This window comes from Manis pentadactyla, chromosome 5 (genome assembly GCF_030020395.1).
Source record: "Manis pentadactyla isolate mManPen7 chromosome 5, mManPen7.hap1, whole genome shotgun sequence".
NCBI lineage: Eukaryota > Metazoa > Chordata > Mammalia > Pholidota > Manidae > Manis > Manis pentadactyla.
Window position 1 is genome coordinate 59,839,769 of NC_080023.1, and position 16,837 is coordinate 59,856,605.

At 33.1% G+C, this 16,837-nt stretch overlaps 1 protein-coding gene across 6 annotated transcripts in view; it reads right to left on the minus strand.

The window, feature by feature from the left end:
• ANKRD17 (ankyrin repeat domain 17) overlaps nucleotides 1-16,837 on the minus strand; it is a 171,411-nt gene that overhangs the window by 60,949 nt on the left and 93,625 nt on the right. For 4 of the 6 annotated variants that reach the window (XM_036927556.2, XM_036927554.2, XM_036927557.2 and 1 more), the window contains exons 7-16: nucleotides 16,440-16,534; nucleotides 14,329-14,566; nucleotides 12,891-13,082; nucleotides 12,395-12,504; nucleotides 10,532-10,619; nucleotides 8,019-8,146; nucleotides 7,616-7,759; nucleotides 7,125-7,227; nucleotides 4,916-5,665; nucleotides 564-712 (exon numbers count right to left, since the gene is read on the minus strand). In XM_036927556.2, coding sequence (XP_036783451.1) covers nucleotides 564-712; nucleotides 4,916-5,665; nucleotides 7,125-7,227; nucleotides 7,616-7,759; nucleotides 8,019-8,146; nucleotides 10,532-10,619; nucleotides 12,395-12,504; nucleotides 12,891-13,082; nucleotides 14,329-14,566; nucleotides 16,440-16,534 — 1,997 coding nt within the window. The remainder of the gene's footprint in view (nucleotides 1-563; nucleotides 713-4,915; nucleotides 5,666-7,124; nucleotides 7,228-7,615; nucleotides 7,760-8,018; nucleotides 8,147-10,531; nucleotides 10,620-12,394; nucleotides 12,505-12,890; nucleotides 13,083-14,328; nucleotides 14,567-16,439; nucleotides 16,535-16,837) is intronic. The other 2 variants (XM_036927555.2, XM_036927560.2) reach the window with 2 other exon arrangements.

A 16,837-nucleotide genomic window follows, 5' to 3' on the forward strand; every position in this document is an offset into this window, starting at 1 on the left:
TTCTTCAGGACAAAATGCAAACTATCTTTTCCTCTCACTTTTCACTGAGATGTCATGGCAAGGTAATTTTTTAAAGAAAACTATTATTATTGTTACTGTTTTTACTTAACAGTGTCACAGACACAGATGCAAAGATTCACAGTGTGTTTCAGGTAGCAATATCAGAATTTTCAGGTGGCACAAATCCAACTGAGTATATACGAAATATAAATGGAAAAATCTTTTCTTTGCCATGAAATCCACTATGAATTTTAAAACATATCTTCTAATTTAAGATTAGAAGAAAATACACACTAATCAAATAAATTAATTTCTTTTCCTATCCTCTTCTAAGTTTAAAATAAAAGATTATTTGATTACCTGGGAAACCAGACCATCACATAATTATCAGTAATTATCTGTATTTACGATTTTTTCAATATATAGATTCTAATTATTTGTAACTGTGGCTTAGGTCTGTGCCTGGAGACAAAACAATCTAAGATGATTTAAATCACTGATTAATGTTTTTAATGGTAACATAATTCTAGTTAAAAACGATCATTACTGAATTTGGAGCTTACCTGTGCATCAATATCAATGGCAGGATAGATAGGAAGCATGGCTGAAGGAGAGATGATAGGACTTGGAGTTGGAGTCTGAGGTTGGGAAATGGAAGCAGCAATACTGTGGGTAGGAGTGTTTGACATTGCAGACGCTCTTCCACTGACTGCTGTTGAACAAAATAACTGCACTTAATAAGGATGAAACATATGTTAAGTAACAGTAAGAAGTAATTATTAGAAAATATTTAAATGCTTACAGGTAGACTGAGAAAGCACCAAAAACCCATTTTCCTAGTAATTTCTGAATTTGGACAACAATCTAAAATTACAACGATACTGAGAGTAACTCATATTCTAAATAATAATCTATCTAAAACCAAATTCTCCTTTACGTAATAAAACCTCAATTCAAAATAGTCCTCAAAACAAAAATATGTTTATGAATTAAAATTAAATAGAAATACAAATGTAGCTGTCCATTATATCTTCTTAATCAGGAAAGGAATAAAAAGGTAAAACAATCAAGTGCAGGAGAAAAATGTGATTTTTTAACCTGCCTATTTCACACCATAAATTCTAGAGCTAACGAAAGTAATATCACTGTTTGGGGAGAACCTTGCTATCCAGTCTTTTAAAATGTCTCCTAATATTTTACTAATTGCAGACAGGGGGATAATAATCTGAGTTGCAGCCCTCAGTATGCAGCATAAATATAAAAATTTGATCCTCATACAGAAATACAGTTTCTCACATGTAGAATTATTCTGAGGGGGGTTAAATGCCCACCAATCAATCCAGCAACCACACTGAGTTATGAGGACAAAATTAAAAGATTAGGGTAGGAATACATATATACAGACAATCACCCTTCTAATATAGAATATTGTTAGGTCTCCTAAATATCATTTTACCATGATATTATTTTCACCAAAATATGCAAATTGAGAACATGCTAATTATATTAATACTTGAGGTGGGAGAACTTCAAAGGTGATGGCAGTTGAGGGTACTTTATTCCCTCATCAACTCACTTCTGGAGTTGAGATGTGAACATCAATCCTTTTTTTCCCCTTTTAAAAATGCTATAGCACTAAAGTCTGGGCGTTAATCTTTGAGAGGTCAACAGTAGTGTGGATACATGTTACCAACGTAGTTATCAACTACATCAGACAGAAAACAATCGTGATTCACTACTAGATCTGAAACCAGGCAAAAGAGGTTATGATCCTGACAAGAACAAACCTGTAATGACCTTATTGTAACAATTATAAATATGACCGTCAATTAAAAAATCTATTTTACATGAAATCCTTAGTTCAGGCACAAACATACACTATACATTATAGCAACACACATTCTATAATTATACATTTTTAAGTCCACTTAAAAGCTAAAGGAAAACAAAGGAGGAAACAAAACAAAACAAAACACTGAATCTTTAGGGATCCACATCAGTAGAAAAGGGCATTTTCTAATAAGTTCATCATGTGATGACCTTGTTATTGTTACTCCATATTGAGTTTCTATGTCAAGAAAAAGATCAAGATAATTTAAATGTACATATTCTAGATATAAACTTCAAAACCATATAAAATCATGGCTCTTAAAATATAGTCACTATTCTCCTTTGATAGGATTTTCACAAATGAAAATGCTAAATACAAAGTTGAGCTTAAACAGAATGAACACCAATCTATCTAAAGCACTGACTTTTATTTCATGACACTAAAGAAAAGCATCTATGCTTTATTGTTGAATGACTAAATTATTATTTACATTTCAGTTGGAATAAGTTCTTTTAAAGAACATACCAAAATTAGTTTTCTTATTTTTGGTCAAATTGGTTGTTCTTATCACCTCATCTAAAAAGAAACAGGAAAAATCAATTCACTGACTTCCTTTGGGGTACCTATGAAATTGGTGTATTAAAACTAAATAACTGCCTATATCACTCATCCATTCTCTACAGTTAAAAGTAATAACTGTAAATATGTAGGTACCTGACGGAACTCTGTTACAGATCTTTACATGTGGGACTTCATTTTAGGGTTAGATTTTAGAGAGGGAGAACCAGATGCTTAGAAAAATTTTAACATCAGGTGGAAAAAGGGAACCTGGAGAGCATAGCAAAAGCAAGGTGTTAATACTTTTAAAGAGGGAATTGATTTTGCTTTGTCAAATATGGAGAACATGAAAGACACAAGATTTGGCCAGCTGAAGTGTTAGAGAAAAAGATACTGAACCTTATAAGAGCAGTCTCATAAATGGGGACTAAGGAATAAAGAACAGAAAAATTATGCTGAAGGAGGGAAGAAGAGTGAGACGAATGATGTTGTAAAATATTATAAAACCCAAAGAAAGAAATGAGAATAATCATTAGTCTACTGAAAAAGCAAGTGCTACAATTAAAGAAGTTTAAAGAAAGGCTGTGGAAGTGACTATGTGAGTGTTTATGTCTGTACATGTATGACGACAAGAGATGGAGACCAGGTTGGGAGGCTGGATGTTTTTAGTCCTGCTCTTCCTTCTGGGCATCTCTCCTCATAGAGAAATAAGCATAATAAAAAGTAAGGTACTTTTATTATATGTCAAGTATTTGTCACATTTCCACATTCCTTGAAAAGTTATGTAGTTTAAAAAAATTTTTTATATGAAAACATCTGGAACACACAGGTATAATTTAATTGTTTTTGTTTGGTAAACAAATAAAGAAATAACTACTTTACAACCTCTGATAATTCTGATCAGCATAAAAACTGTACAACTGGCAAATCATTGTTAATAACTATGCCTGAGAACATCAGGTAAATTTTGACACCATATCCAAAATTTTTAAAATATTTATTGGTATGGAATAAATTATTCATTTAGTTGGGTAAATAACACTTAACTCTACACATCCTTTGGTAGTTCAATTGACATAATAGAAAAGCACCATTATAATCCAGATCATTGGCCACTGAGGTAATATCAGATTTGGTATTTTGGGCTACTGTGCTCCAATTTTCCTATTGTTTGTCTTAAATCATACTCCTAGTTATTATAACCAGCTAATGGTGATTAGTAGTAATTTTCAAATATATAGAAAATTTTTATACTTATCAATACAAGAATCTTTACAGTGCTTACTAATGATGAACAGCATTCTTTCCAATGTAATTACTGCACCCTCTACGATTAGAAGAGGCTTCCATTTCACGTATTATTAAAAGAGGTGATACTAAAAGAAGACTGGGAAACTTTAGGGCAGTTTATAAGTAAAAACTCTGTCTCATTAGCTGGTTTCTTAGTTTCTGAATGTCAGCTAAATATCGACTTAACGCAATTTAGTTTTCTTTCATTATTTTAAAAGATGATAAATTATGTATGAATCTCATAATATGTAATGCTACTAAGCAGTTTCAAAATTAGAAAATTCAATCATCTTTTAAGTATATAGATCAAAGAATAAAAAAGAGGGGAGAGAACAGATAAAAATTACCAAAATTCAAATATTTACTTTGTTTTTCCTTTTTCCTTTCTTTTCAAATTTTTTTTTTGTGAAGAAAATTGTCCTTCTCATTATAGCATTTTTATGACTTACAATCCTATACAATCTCATTCTACTACTTTGTTACAGAACTCACAAGAAATAAGTACCAAAATCTAGTACCATTAGAACAACTTTCTAAAATATTTCTTCTTGTCAATGGAACTATTTGTAATGGAATAAAATTCTTCTGGCTACACATTTAAGGATATATCATTTATGATACTGTCAGGGGACCAACACCTTCCCATAATACAATTAGAAAGATACTACACGTTAACATTCACAGGGGCTAAAATCACTGACATACAGTATAATCAAACCCTATTTGATCTGGTACTTTATTATAGTTTTAAAAGTTTTTTTAAAAATACCCATCAGGTTTGAAGTCTGATCCATTAGGATAGCAACTATTTGTTCAGAAATAAGCTTCCTGATGTGTCCTACTAATTTTGTATTTCAACTTCTATCAATTTCCCAGTTTATTGGTGTGAATACAGAAGCAAAAAAGCCAGAATTCAACCCTAGTAGTCTGAACTTAAAGAGAAAAAAACAAAAATAAAAACAAAAATCAAACATCAACCCCACTACTGAGAAACCTAGATTCCCAGCTTACCCACCTAAGCCAGAAAGTTTCAGTCACTTGTATTGAGTGAGCTAATCTTTAATTTGACCTGTATCCATCTGAGAACTTCTGAGACTGAACTAATATTTCTAAAATATACATGGGTCAAGAGTCCAAAAACAGTTCTCAAGTCGGGTAATGGCAAAAATTCTGGCACACTCTTACTCGCCTAAAGCAAATCATATTTGATACCTGCTCATAACAATATAAACCCACCTGCCATGATGTCATCCAGCGTGTCATTGAGGGTCTGAGCAGGGCTGGCTACCATTAACCCTTGTTGTGTTTCTGTCAGAATTCCTTGCCCCAGCCCTGCCAACTGTGCTTGGCCCAGTACTGGCTGTCCAACTATCACTCCTTGCAGTTCTGTAAGATTTGCGATGGACCCTGGAGGCAAGGGACCTGCCGCCAGAGGCAAAGCTTGAGGCATGGCCAGAGGCTGGATTGGTGCAAAACCCATCTGAGCAGCAGTCTGCTGGGGTTCATCTTTAAGCAAAACAGGATCCACTTGCTGTAACCGTGCATAGTCTCCCTCGGAAAGCTGTTCTCCAACCCCAACAGGAGTCAGTAGTCCCAGATGCTGGCAAGACTGCTGTTGCTGCTGAAGCTGAATTCTTTGAGCTTTAACCTCTAGATACTGCTTTTTTAGCTGCTGCTGAGTTTTCAGTTGTAACTCTCGTTCTACTTTCTGTAGTTCCTCCAAAATCTTTTGTTTCTTCTGAATTTGTTCCTCCCTTGTTTTGTTCAGCTCCTCAATCTTCTCCTTGGTAAGTTGGTCAGCATGAGCCAGTTCCAAGGACTGCAGCTGTGCATTCTTTTCTATGGCTTCTTTTATCCTCTGTTCCAGTTCTGTTAACTTTCCCTGAGCCTCTTCTACAATGCTCTCTGGAGACTGATTGGTGATGTAACCCTGTACATCCTGGCTGTTTGCTGGCAAATGGCTGCTGGACTTTTGTTTAGAAGCAGCTGTGTGAAAAAGAAACCCCCTCAGAAGTGCACATGAATGGCATCCTCATTACAGAGTTACTGTTGGGAGGTTTAGTGCCAACAGTTATGCACCAAGTTACCATATCCATAGGTGAAAATGCACTGTTAAGGAGTTAAAAACAAATTCACCTTCTTTATCATAGATATAAAATGTATGTATTTTATGTGCATAGAGTAATCTTGGGGAAATTAATTTCAGAATTTCTAAAATATCACATGGCTAAAATTAGACAATAGAGCGATGCAGGTTTGTGATATCTAAGTGGTACAATTAAAGTAAAATCTAAGGGTATGTGCAGATATTCACCTGGTCATAAAGATGTAAAAACTTATCATAAGAACAGAAAAATAATGCTAAGTTATTAAGATGTAGGGAAAAGTTAGACCTCTAAGTCAAGATTTTTCCTTATTTAATAGTCTGTGCCTTTTAAACACACACACATACACACAGAGTACCCAAATCACTGAGAAGTACCAAGAAACTAAAACCCAACTACAATACATCTTTGTTGGGGCCTACCATCTTGAAGAGTGATAAAGGCAAGATATAAATTCACATATTCACACAGCTACCTGGCCAGTAGAGAATGGGAATTCAGTTTCCCTGGAAGAAAAGATGCTGGACTATGCCATCCACTGTATCTTCTGACAGCCAGGTGACTAAACCGATCTGGCTAGAAGTATAGCAATCTGTTGTTTGCTATACCAATTCAAAAAGGTGCCAAGGCTCTAGACTGGTAGTAGTGATTGAAAAGAGCTTGTGGAAATACTTATTATTCTTGTTGGTAAAATAATATAGGTTGCCAAAACCAAAAAATTAAAACCACACTGGTCCTTCAAGTCAAACTCTTTAAAAAGAAAAAAACTAATTCAAACTGGCAGCTGTAATGTTTAGGGACATAACTTATGAACATGCATGCTATAATATCTGTAAGTCAAATATGGCTCTTAGAATTCTAGAGAAACAAGCAAGCATATCTGAAGTAACTTTGAATTAGTGGCTCAAAAAGTATTCCAGATATAAAATCTATGTAAAACAGGTTATTCTAAAACAAAATTTAGTTCTGATCTTACTTGATTTTATGCCTTGAATCACTACAACTTTAAGTAATTTACAAATGTCATCCAACTACACCCAGCCTAACATTTTAACATGAATAGAAATGACTATTTATAAGAAATCATGGATAATCAGAACTGCATCAAAGATGAGCATCTGAATTTCTCCTGCTAATACTTTAGATTCTACCACAAATTAGTGCTATTGACTATTTTCTCTCCCAATAACATTTTCATTGTTAAAAAATTCTTTAATTATGCCAACTCAGTAAAAAAAATTTTTTTATGGAAAAATTTGAAATGGCTCATTTTTTTTGGTAATCTTATCATTTTTTTACCAGGACAACATGTAGAAACAGGCTTTGGAAGAGTAACTGACCTTTATTCCTGATGGGAAGAGTAGTGGCAACGTTGGCGGGCGGTTTGTCAGGCTCCTGAGGTGGAACAACCATGGGCAGTGCTTGAACTGGTACACGAGGAGCCTAAAACAGAGGCAACTAATTTTATTTCTGCTTTTCTGACACACTCCATTAAAAATGTTTTAAATGAATAAATTACAAAACTTTTTCAAAATATTTTTAATATGGCATCAATCTTAGACAAGGACTTAAAATATGTTAGTAATCAATTTCCATGACAATTTTTCACTGGACTCTGAATTCAAGTTATTCTGGTAATAAAAGAGAAAAGCAAAATCGTATCAATCTAGAATTTGAATGTTATACCAGATGTTCATTAACCATATCAAGTACATATATACCAAGAGAACTACATATTATGACAAAAATAATCAATCTAGTTTGAACTGGAACTATGAGCAAAAGGGGAATAAGAAGATATCATAGAAATTGCCTTAATTTTGAATCTTACCCTATTTAAATCATGGGATGGTGGGGTTAACTGAGTGACATCTGGTGGAGGGGCTGAAAGCAAGTTATTAGGATAGTCCAAAAGATAGCAAACAACACTTGTATGGCCACCTTTTGCTGCTTCTATTAACATAGTTGAGCCATCCTATAAGAGTGGATAAGGAAGGGGAAGAAATTTTAAAAATAAGTTAATTTACAGAACCATTATAGAAGATAAAGCCAAAGGTCCCAGACACATTAAAATCTTAGGTTTAGTAAAGAACACTTTCCTCTAGTCTAATAAAACAGATGAAGATGAATACACTTGGAATACCATTATAAATGGAACTTGTAATTGATAATTCGTAATATTCAAGAAAGAAGAATTATTTCACAATGTTACCTGAAACACTGGAATTACCTACTTTTAAACGATGAGTAGGATCTGCCCCATGAGCCAAAAGTAGCTCCACCACTGCCAGATGACCCCCTGCACAAGCCAGGGACAGTACAGTATGGTCATTATTAGCTGTGGTTCTATTCACATTTGCTCCTGAAACAGACAAGACATGGAAAATATGTGCTGTTTCTTAAACTGTGGTAAATTTCAAAATCATAAAGGAGAGAATAGTATAATGAAGCCCCACATACCCCTTAACCAGCTTTAATGATTATAAAACACATGGCCAAACTTGTTTCACATATACCCACATCATCTTCCCTCTTCCATCCTGGATTTTTCTAAAGCAAATCTCAAACATGCTCTAATTTTGTCCATAAATATTTCAGTGTGTACTAATGAAAGATAGGCATATTACTTATTATATACTCTTAATGTCCTAATGTAATCAGTTTTTAAAATGTAAAACAGGAAAATTTACTGACATTTTGAATTCTTCAGTAGGAAACATGACTAAAAGCCAATAAAAATAAACCACATTGCTCTCTATGGGCTAAACATGTAGAGAATTAACATGTAATAGAAAGAAATAGTAGTATCCTCTTTCTTCACTGGGAAATATCTGAGCATGAGTATTTCCCCCTCAGTATGAATTCAATACTGATTTGGAACATTATGCTAGACAATAAGGGAAATGGAAATAAAAAGGCCAGAAGAAACTAGAATAAGATTCATTAAAATTAACCAAAGAAGAGGAGATACTGATTATGTAAATAATTTCATTCTTTGAGAATACTATAGTATAAACATACATCGTGTTTAAACTGCCTAAAATAATTTGATTGGTAAGTTATTTCTGATTTATTTTCTTTACCTATAAACAATTACAAACTTGAGATCTCCTTAGAATTTTTGGTAAAAAGGAAATGACACACATTACCTTTTAAATTGTATATGGTCTATGTAGTCCTTAATTTTATTTTGCTTTACTTTTATTGAAGTATAGTTGACACAATATTACATTATTTAAGGTGTACAACATAGTGATTTGGCAATTATATACATTACTAAATGCTCACCACAATAAGTGTAGTTGCCATCTGTCATCATACAAAGATATAATATTACTAACTATATACCTTATGCTGACCCCATGATTAGTTTATTTTATAATTGAAAGTTTGTACCTCTTCCAATACAAATTGAAGTTTGTATCTCCTTCACCTATTTCTCCCACTTTCCACCCTTCCTCCCCTATGGCAACCAATAGTCTTTCCTCTGTGTTTATGAATCTATTTCTGTTTTACTGATTTGTTTTGTTCCTTAGATTCCACATGCAAGTGAAATCATACAGTATTATTTGTCTTTCTCTGCCTGACTTATTTCACTTAGCATAATACTCTCTAGGGCCATCCATATTGTTGTAAATGGCAAGGTTTCATTATTATTATTATTATTTTTATTAAGGTATCATTGATATATACTCTAACGAAGGTTTCACATGAAAAACAATGTGGTTACTACATTCGCCCATATTATCAGGTTCCCCCATGCCCCACTTAAAGTCATTGTCCACCAGTGTAGTAAGATGCCAGAATCACTACTTGTCTTCTCTATGCTACACTGTCTTCCCCATGACCCCACCCCACAAAGTTTCATTATTTTTATGGCTAAGTAATATTCCATTGTATACATGTACCACATCTGTCTGTCTGTCAATGGACACTTGCTTCGTATTTTGGCTACTGTAAAAAACACTGAATGAACACAGGAGTGCATATATATCTTTTCAAACTGGTGATTTGTTTTCCTTGGGTAAATTCTCAGAACTGGAATTACTAGGTCATATGGTGTTTCTATATATAGTCTTTTTATCAGTGTTGAATCAAAAGTAAAATCTTTAATCTCCTATACTTAAGAATATGATAAAATCTGCAAGAAAAAAATATTTCAACTTGAATTTAAGCAATAAACACCTAAGAAATAATTTAAAGGAAATAATAATATGCTACTTTTGTCATTAAAGTTTGGTATTCAAAGTAGAATTATTCATCATGAATGGATATCTTTCCATGCATTTTGACATATTTGTCACATTTCAATTTTGAACATTTTTTTGGGCTGTATTTATGGCCACCTCTCCATATTTTACAAAGAAGGAAACTCAGGCCCAAGGGAGGAAATATAAAATAGAAAAGTGACTTGCCCTCAAGGTACTTAGTGGTGTGAACCATCATGCAAAATCTAGGTTTCAAGATAATTACATGACTAGAACAGACTTCAAATTATCTAAACCTTCTAAGTTTTACATAGAGAAATTTTTCTTTATTGAAGTGTTTCTCCACAAGGGTAGTTCTCAGTATGACAAGTCTAGTACTGTTCTACGCACTGCATGTTTATCAACTGCTTACTCACAAAATCTCAGTAACATCCTCCATGTGATACCCCAAAATTTTCTTTACCCTCCAATCTCTAAATACCCAAACAGTGGGGATAAACAGCCTCTGGGGAAAAAATTACTGCTTTACACACACCTACCTTTACTAATCAAGAACTGAACAGTACAAACATGACCAGCTCTTGCAGCTTTCATTAAAGGAGTTCTTCCACCTTCAGATTCATGCTCCTGTTTAAAAAACAAATACTTAATTGACATTTAATTGCTAGTGAACAATTAGTCTTTTTCATGAAAATCAAAATAAAAAAAATTAGACTAATTTTTGAATCTAAATACATTAAATATTATGCTTTAAAACAAAGCAAATTAAGGAATACATTTTTAAAATTAAAATCTCAAATTACAATTATCTTTTACAGAAATCATTTAAAAACTATTCATGTGATTATGATGACCTCATATAAATCCACCTGTATTAATTTTCCTTCTCTTTCTACAAAAAAGATGGTGGAACTTGAACAGTGTAATAGCATTCTAGCAATTAAAATTTTTAGCATCCTCATCCACTCCAATAGGTTTTCCTTTTGTAGACTTGTATTCTGTATGAATTTATGTAAGTACATCACTTCTGCTCATTTTATAGGCTTCCCATTATCTCTATTTTACCTTATCCAAAAACAAGGCTACTGATAATTTAAGTATTTCTAAGAAAATAAGATATTTACTGGAGATTGCTGGGTCTCCAATGGATGGAGGATCTATGGTGGCATTCTTGTGATTGCTGGGTAATTGAGAATGCTACTGGAGAAATTTTCAGATCTTAGAATATAAAGGTTTGGGAAAAATAGCATTTAAAAAGTATTTTACATACATTTATATATAGTCACATCTGATGAACAACTTTTGACTATTAGGCCACACAACTAAGGTTTTCTAACGGCAATTAACAAACCAATATCACATGGTTATACGTTTCATTGCCACTGTGATAAACACTAGAAATACAGTTCTTAAACTAAAGAAGCTCAGAATCTAATAAGGGAGAAATATGTACAAAACTAAGTAGACTATAACATGGAGAAAGAGACTACAATAGTAATCTAATTCAACCGTCTCCTTTCACAAATGCAGAAAGAGAAGGTAAATAATTAAGTTTATGAAACTAGTTAATGGAAGAGCCTGTTTCTGTCTACATGTGAATTTGTTATAAGCTATGAACTTCTCCAGGAAAACATATTTGCTTGTTAATCTCAGCCCCATGAATATACGGTGCTTATATTTTAACTAAAACCTACCTTTCCATGTCTCACTCCTACATCCTCACAGGCTAAATTGGAAGACTATTTCCCTCCCCCCCACACATTTGCATTATGCTTCCCTACCTCTCAGGCTGTACTCATACTACTTCTTCTAACTGGTGTATCTATTTTAACACAACAATGCCATATCTACGTTTCTAAACCTTACCTAGCCCAAAATATAATATCTCAGATGATATCTTTCCCTCTTCTAAGCTTCTTTTCTCCTTGTACTTTCCCTATATCTCTTTACAACCTACCTTATAATGAGTTCAGTATTTCATCCTTCTAACTAAATTCAAAGTTATTTGAGGGAAAGGATTATTATGTTTTTAACTCCTTTTAATAATTAATATTAATAATACTCTGAACATACCACATACTTTTTCAGCTACAGTGAAATGCTTCTAAAAATAGCCAATTGCCTAAGAGAAAACTAACTTACTATTAACATATCTAACACAAAATTTTCCCTTTTTTGTGGGGGGCCAGGGGTAGTAGATTGAATAGCCCTGCTAACAAGGACAATAAATAATGGATACCAAATAGTATAGAAAAAAAATGACTAAATGAAATAAAGAATAGCACAAATGTCAAAATAAAATTAGAAGTAAATAAATACCTTTTGTCTATAACCTCCACATAATTTTATATTAATTTGCTGTCTTAGTTGTAAATATTAGGACTTAAAGTGACGTAGCTTACCAGATCTGCTCCTGCCTGAAGTAAGACATCAGCTACGTCAGTATGACCATTTTCACAGGCGTACGTTAGTGCTGTATCCCCAGTTGCTGTTGTTGCATGAACATTAGCTCCTGTAGTAGTGTTAAATAATGCACAGTAGACTTAATATAAGAATCATTAGACATAAATGATGGACACAGAAATTTCTTCTAGATAAGTCATATCTCCTCAAATCACACAAAATAGCCTTATCCATTTCTAGAAATAGAGAATATTGTCTGCATCTTTAAAAGCAAAAAAAGAAAAAAATTAGAAATAGACTGCTGTTTGAAATTAAAGTTGTAAATACTTTAAACAGTAATAAGGTAAATTACTTATTCAGAATACACACAAAAGTTTACCACATAATTTTTTTTACATACTTTCACTGTATCATAACATCAGAAAAAAAACTTTCTGCATTTTAACGTTTTTACTTAAATCATGTAAAACAACCTCCCAATGCAAAAGTGCCTACCTGCAGCTAATAAGTATTTAACTAACTCCAAATGACCCTCTTGAGCAGCTTCCATTAAAGGGGTAGAACACCCTAGTTCTATATCAGCTCCTGCCTTAATTAGAAAGTCTGCCACTTCCAGAAAGCCTCCACAGCAAGCCAGAGTCAAGGCAGTTTCTTGAGTTTCTTCTGTCTGTGCATTGATATTTGCTCCTAAAATAAAGATTGTAACTATTTAAAGAAAGTCATTAACTTATTCCAGAGATAAGCAAAACATGACTGTTTCCTTATAAACTATATTTCAAAAATGAACATTTATATTACTTTACTAATTAATAAACTGCTTCTCCTGTACTCCAGGGAGCAGTTAAAAATAAAACTATGGAACAACATCCCCTAGTCCATATTTGATGTACACAGCTGGAGTGAGATTTATTCAGCCAGAAAGTATAAATCAAGTGACATAAGGACTTAGAAAAATAAATTACATTCCCCTTATAACAAAGATTCAAAAATAATGGTGATAAAGATGTTGATGATGATGATAATAGCTAACATTTAATACGTTATTACTATTTGCCAGGCAATATTGAAAGCATTTTACGTTATTATTAGCTCCACTTTACAGCTAAGAGAAGTACAGCTAATTAACTTGCCTAAAGTCAAAGCATCATCACTACTACCACCAACACCATAGCTAACACTTAACAGGCACTATATGACAAACAGTGTTCAGAAAGCTTTATACATATATATTAACTCTCACAACAACCCTTATATATGACAAAATTGAGGCACAGAAAGTTAGAAACTTGCCCTTAAGTTACAAAATTGGCAATTGGTTAAGTGACTAAATGTGCTATTACTCTTAAATTTGTCTGAACAGAAACTTTACTACTAAAAGAAATATAAAATTAGTCTACATATATGGATAGAGATGGGAGATTACTGCTAAAGTTAAGGTATCTTAATACAGGAAAGTAACTGAGTTTTCCCAGAAGACAAGTGCACTGTGTACTGACTCTTTGAGAGCTTCTAACATAAGCATTGTCATCAAGTTGGTCTTTATGGCAGGATTTCCCAGTGTTTCATGAAATACTAGATATATCAAATCTTTATTAATAGATATTCTGCCCCAAGAGGAATTCTCAATATATTAGCTAGAGAAATGTTGAATCTCATATATGTCCCTACATAATCTACATCTCCAGCCACCCTTAGTTCTGCTTTTGTTGGCACAGCACATGATAGCTCTGAAAGCTTGATATTAAGAAAGTCTATTTGATTCTGTTCAGCCCAGTGTAGAAGCCATTTTCAAAGCAAATACTTTTTCATTAGTTTTCTGACAACACCTCATCACAAATCTACTAGAAAGATGAAATACAGCAATTCAGTTTTGTAAAATTATAATCTGACATTTTATACATGTATGCCTTAGTATCTTAATTGGTATGGTTACCTTGGCCTAGAAGTAATGCCACCATTTCTTCATGTCCTTCACGAGCTGCTTCCATCAGTGGTGTATAACCTTCATCATTGACCTCTTCCAGGCTAGCTCCTCTTTCAATAAGTAAAGCCGCAAGTTCCACATGCCCACCACATGCAGCCAAAGTCAATGGTGACTCAAATGAATCAGCAGGCATGTTTACTTGGGCACCACTGTCAAGAAGTAATCTAGCTACTTCAACGTGGCCATCCTATTTGTAATGTAATCAAAAAATTAAATCAGCACCATTAAAAAAACTAAAAATATGAAGGCTTCTTAATTATTATACAATGTTTACTTATCTCCATTCAAATAAGTCTACATTTAATAGCTGAGTAAGCAAGTATTAATTAATACTTAATTAAGACCTATCTATTTTTTTAAAAAAATACAGACTAGGAAATAAGAGATTGAGGATATAAAACATGTAGAAAAATGGTACCTTCAATCAAGAAGCTTATTAGCCCTCAGGGATAAAAACAGTTAAGTACATTAAGCAAGCAAGTACTCTGATATAACATCAACACTGTACGGAATAAACTTAAATGTTAAAAGGTTAAAGTTTAGAAAGGGAAAGTAAAATCTTTGTAGAAACCTTTAGGACAAGCAAATTTCTGACTAGGTAGAAAAGGAAAAAATGTAACACTTTTTGGAGCAGTGGGGAAATTATGCATGATGTGTTAGTGGAAAGGGAACATAATATGTACTTGGTACTTTGTTGTTCAACTTTCAAATGCCAATGAATATTAAGAAAAAAGAAAAATAAGTTCTCTCTTAGTGTCTTCTGTCTCTTTCATTGGTCTCCCTTATCCCATAGCTTTCCTAACTATTGGCAACTCCAAAGTCTCTCTTTCTCTTCCTTTTTTCTCTGATAGACTTTTTCCTTCTATATGTTAACTCAAACATTTCATCTTCTTTGAATATGTCATGTCCATTTTTGCCTCTGGTGCTTGCCATATTACACAATTTCGTCTTATTATTAAGGTTACTTTGCTGTTCCTTCAGCTCAGAATTTTTGCCCTCTATAATCAACTCCTACATTTCCTTTGTAGTCTAGTTTAAAAACTCAATCTCTTAGCAAGCCTCCAAATGTCTGGCTCCTACTAATATCTTTCATCTATTTATATCACTTATTTCCAAAGCATGCTGGTTAGGTCTAGTGAATATTTCATTTTTATTTCTTAATCTACATATAGGCTGTTCTTATAGTTGGGTTGGCAAGGAAGTTTTAAATTCCTAATCATGGGTATATTACTGATGTATTTTACAAACATTATCTCATTTAATCCTTACAACAACCCTAGAGAGGGAGATTATTCTCATTTTAACAGATGGGGAACTCAAAACCTGTAAAGAAAATTTCGTTTGTTCAAAGTATAATTTACTAAAGCAAACACTAAAACACTATGGCAATAAGGAAAACAAAGATATTTCACATCTTAAATGGTTATCTAATTTTTTTAGTGAGTAATTAAAATTTAACATCCTTCTAATAATCATTATCAGAAAGAAGCTGAGATAAGAAACTTCAAACTCACTGAGGCCTTTTTCTCTGTTTGGTATGTTTTCTCATAAATGCGAGTACCATTATTACCCAATCCCAAGTACAAATTCTAAAAAAAGAGTTCTTAAAAAAGGAATTCAGGGCTCAGAAGAGACCATGATAGAGGGGTAATTATGTAATACAAATAATACTCTAATTTCAAATTTTTAATTCATTAAATTATTTGTTTGATGAACATGTTATGCTTAGTATTATGTGCACACTTTGTGGATTATATTCTCCTCTTTAACATCCTCAATCAAACTTTTAAAAAGTCACTTTTTGTGCCAACTACATAAAACCAGTATAGTCATATGAGACTAAGAAAATGAAGGTAGTGCTGTAAAGCTTCACAATGCACCTCTAATAGAAGTTAATGTTGTACAACTGGCTCTGAAAACTATTCATAATTCAGATAGCTGAGGTCCACTTCATAATAAGCCTTTGATAAACAGAATCTTGGAACCCAAGGAAAAGGCACTCATTGCACACTGTCTCTAACATATAAACATGTTTCATGTATATACTTCACCAATCTTACCATGCAAGCCTCCATTAGAGCAGTGTGCATTTCATCTGTTTTATGCTCTTGATCTGCGCCTGCTTCCAAAAGAAATCGCACCATCTCTAGATGTCCTAAACCAAAAGTATTTAAGATTATTTAAAAAGTTTGTCAAAAAAAATTACAGTATTTTGAAAAGTTATATTTAACTTATGGAAATTAAATTTATTAGCATTATACTAAGTCAGCAACAAACCACCCTTAACTGCTGAATACAAATTATACAAGTGATCTTTGCCGTTCAACTCTTTACCCACTGCTCTAGAAACCGATGCTACTAGAATCCTTGCTCAGGTGAGCAAAAAGATGCCATAAATCCAATACCCAGAATTTCTCCTTTACAACATTTTCAGAATCCAGGAGTGCAATAGTTATTT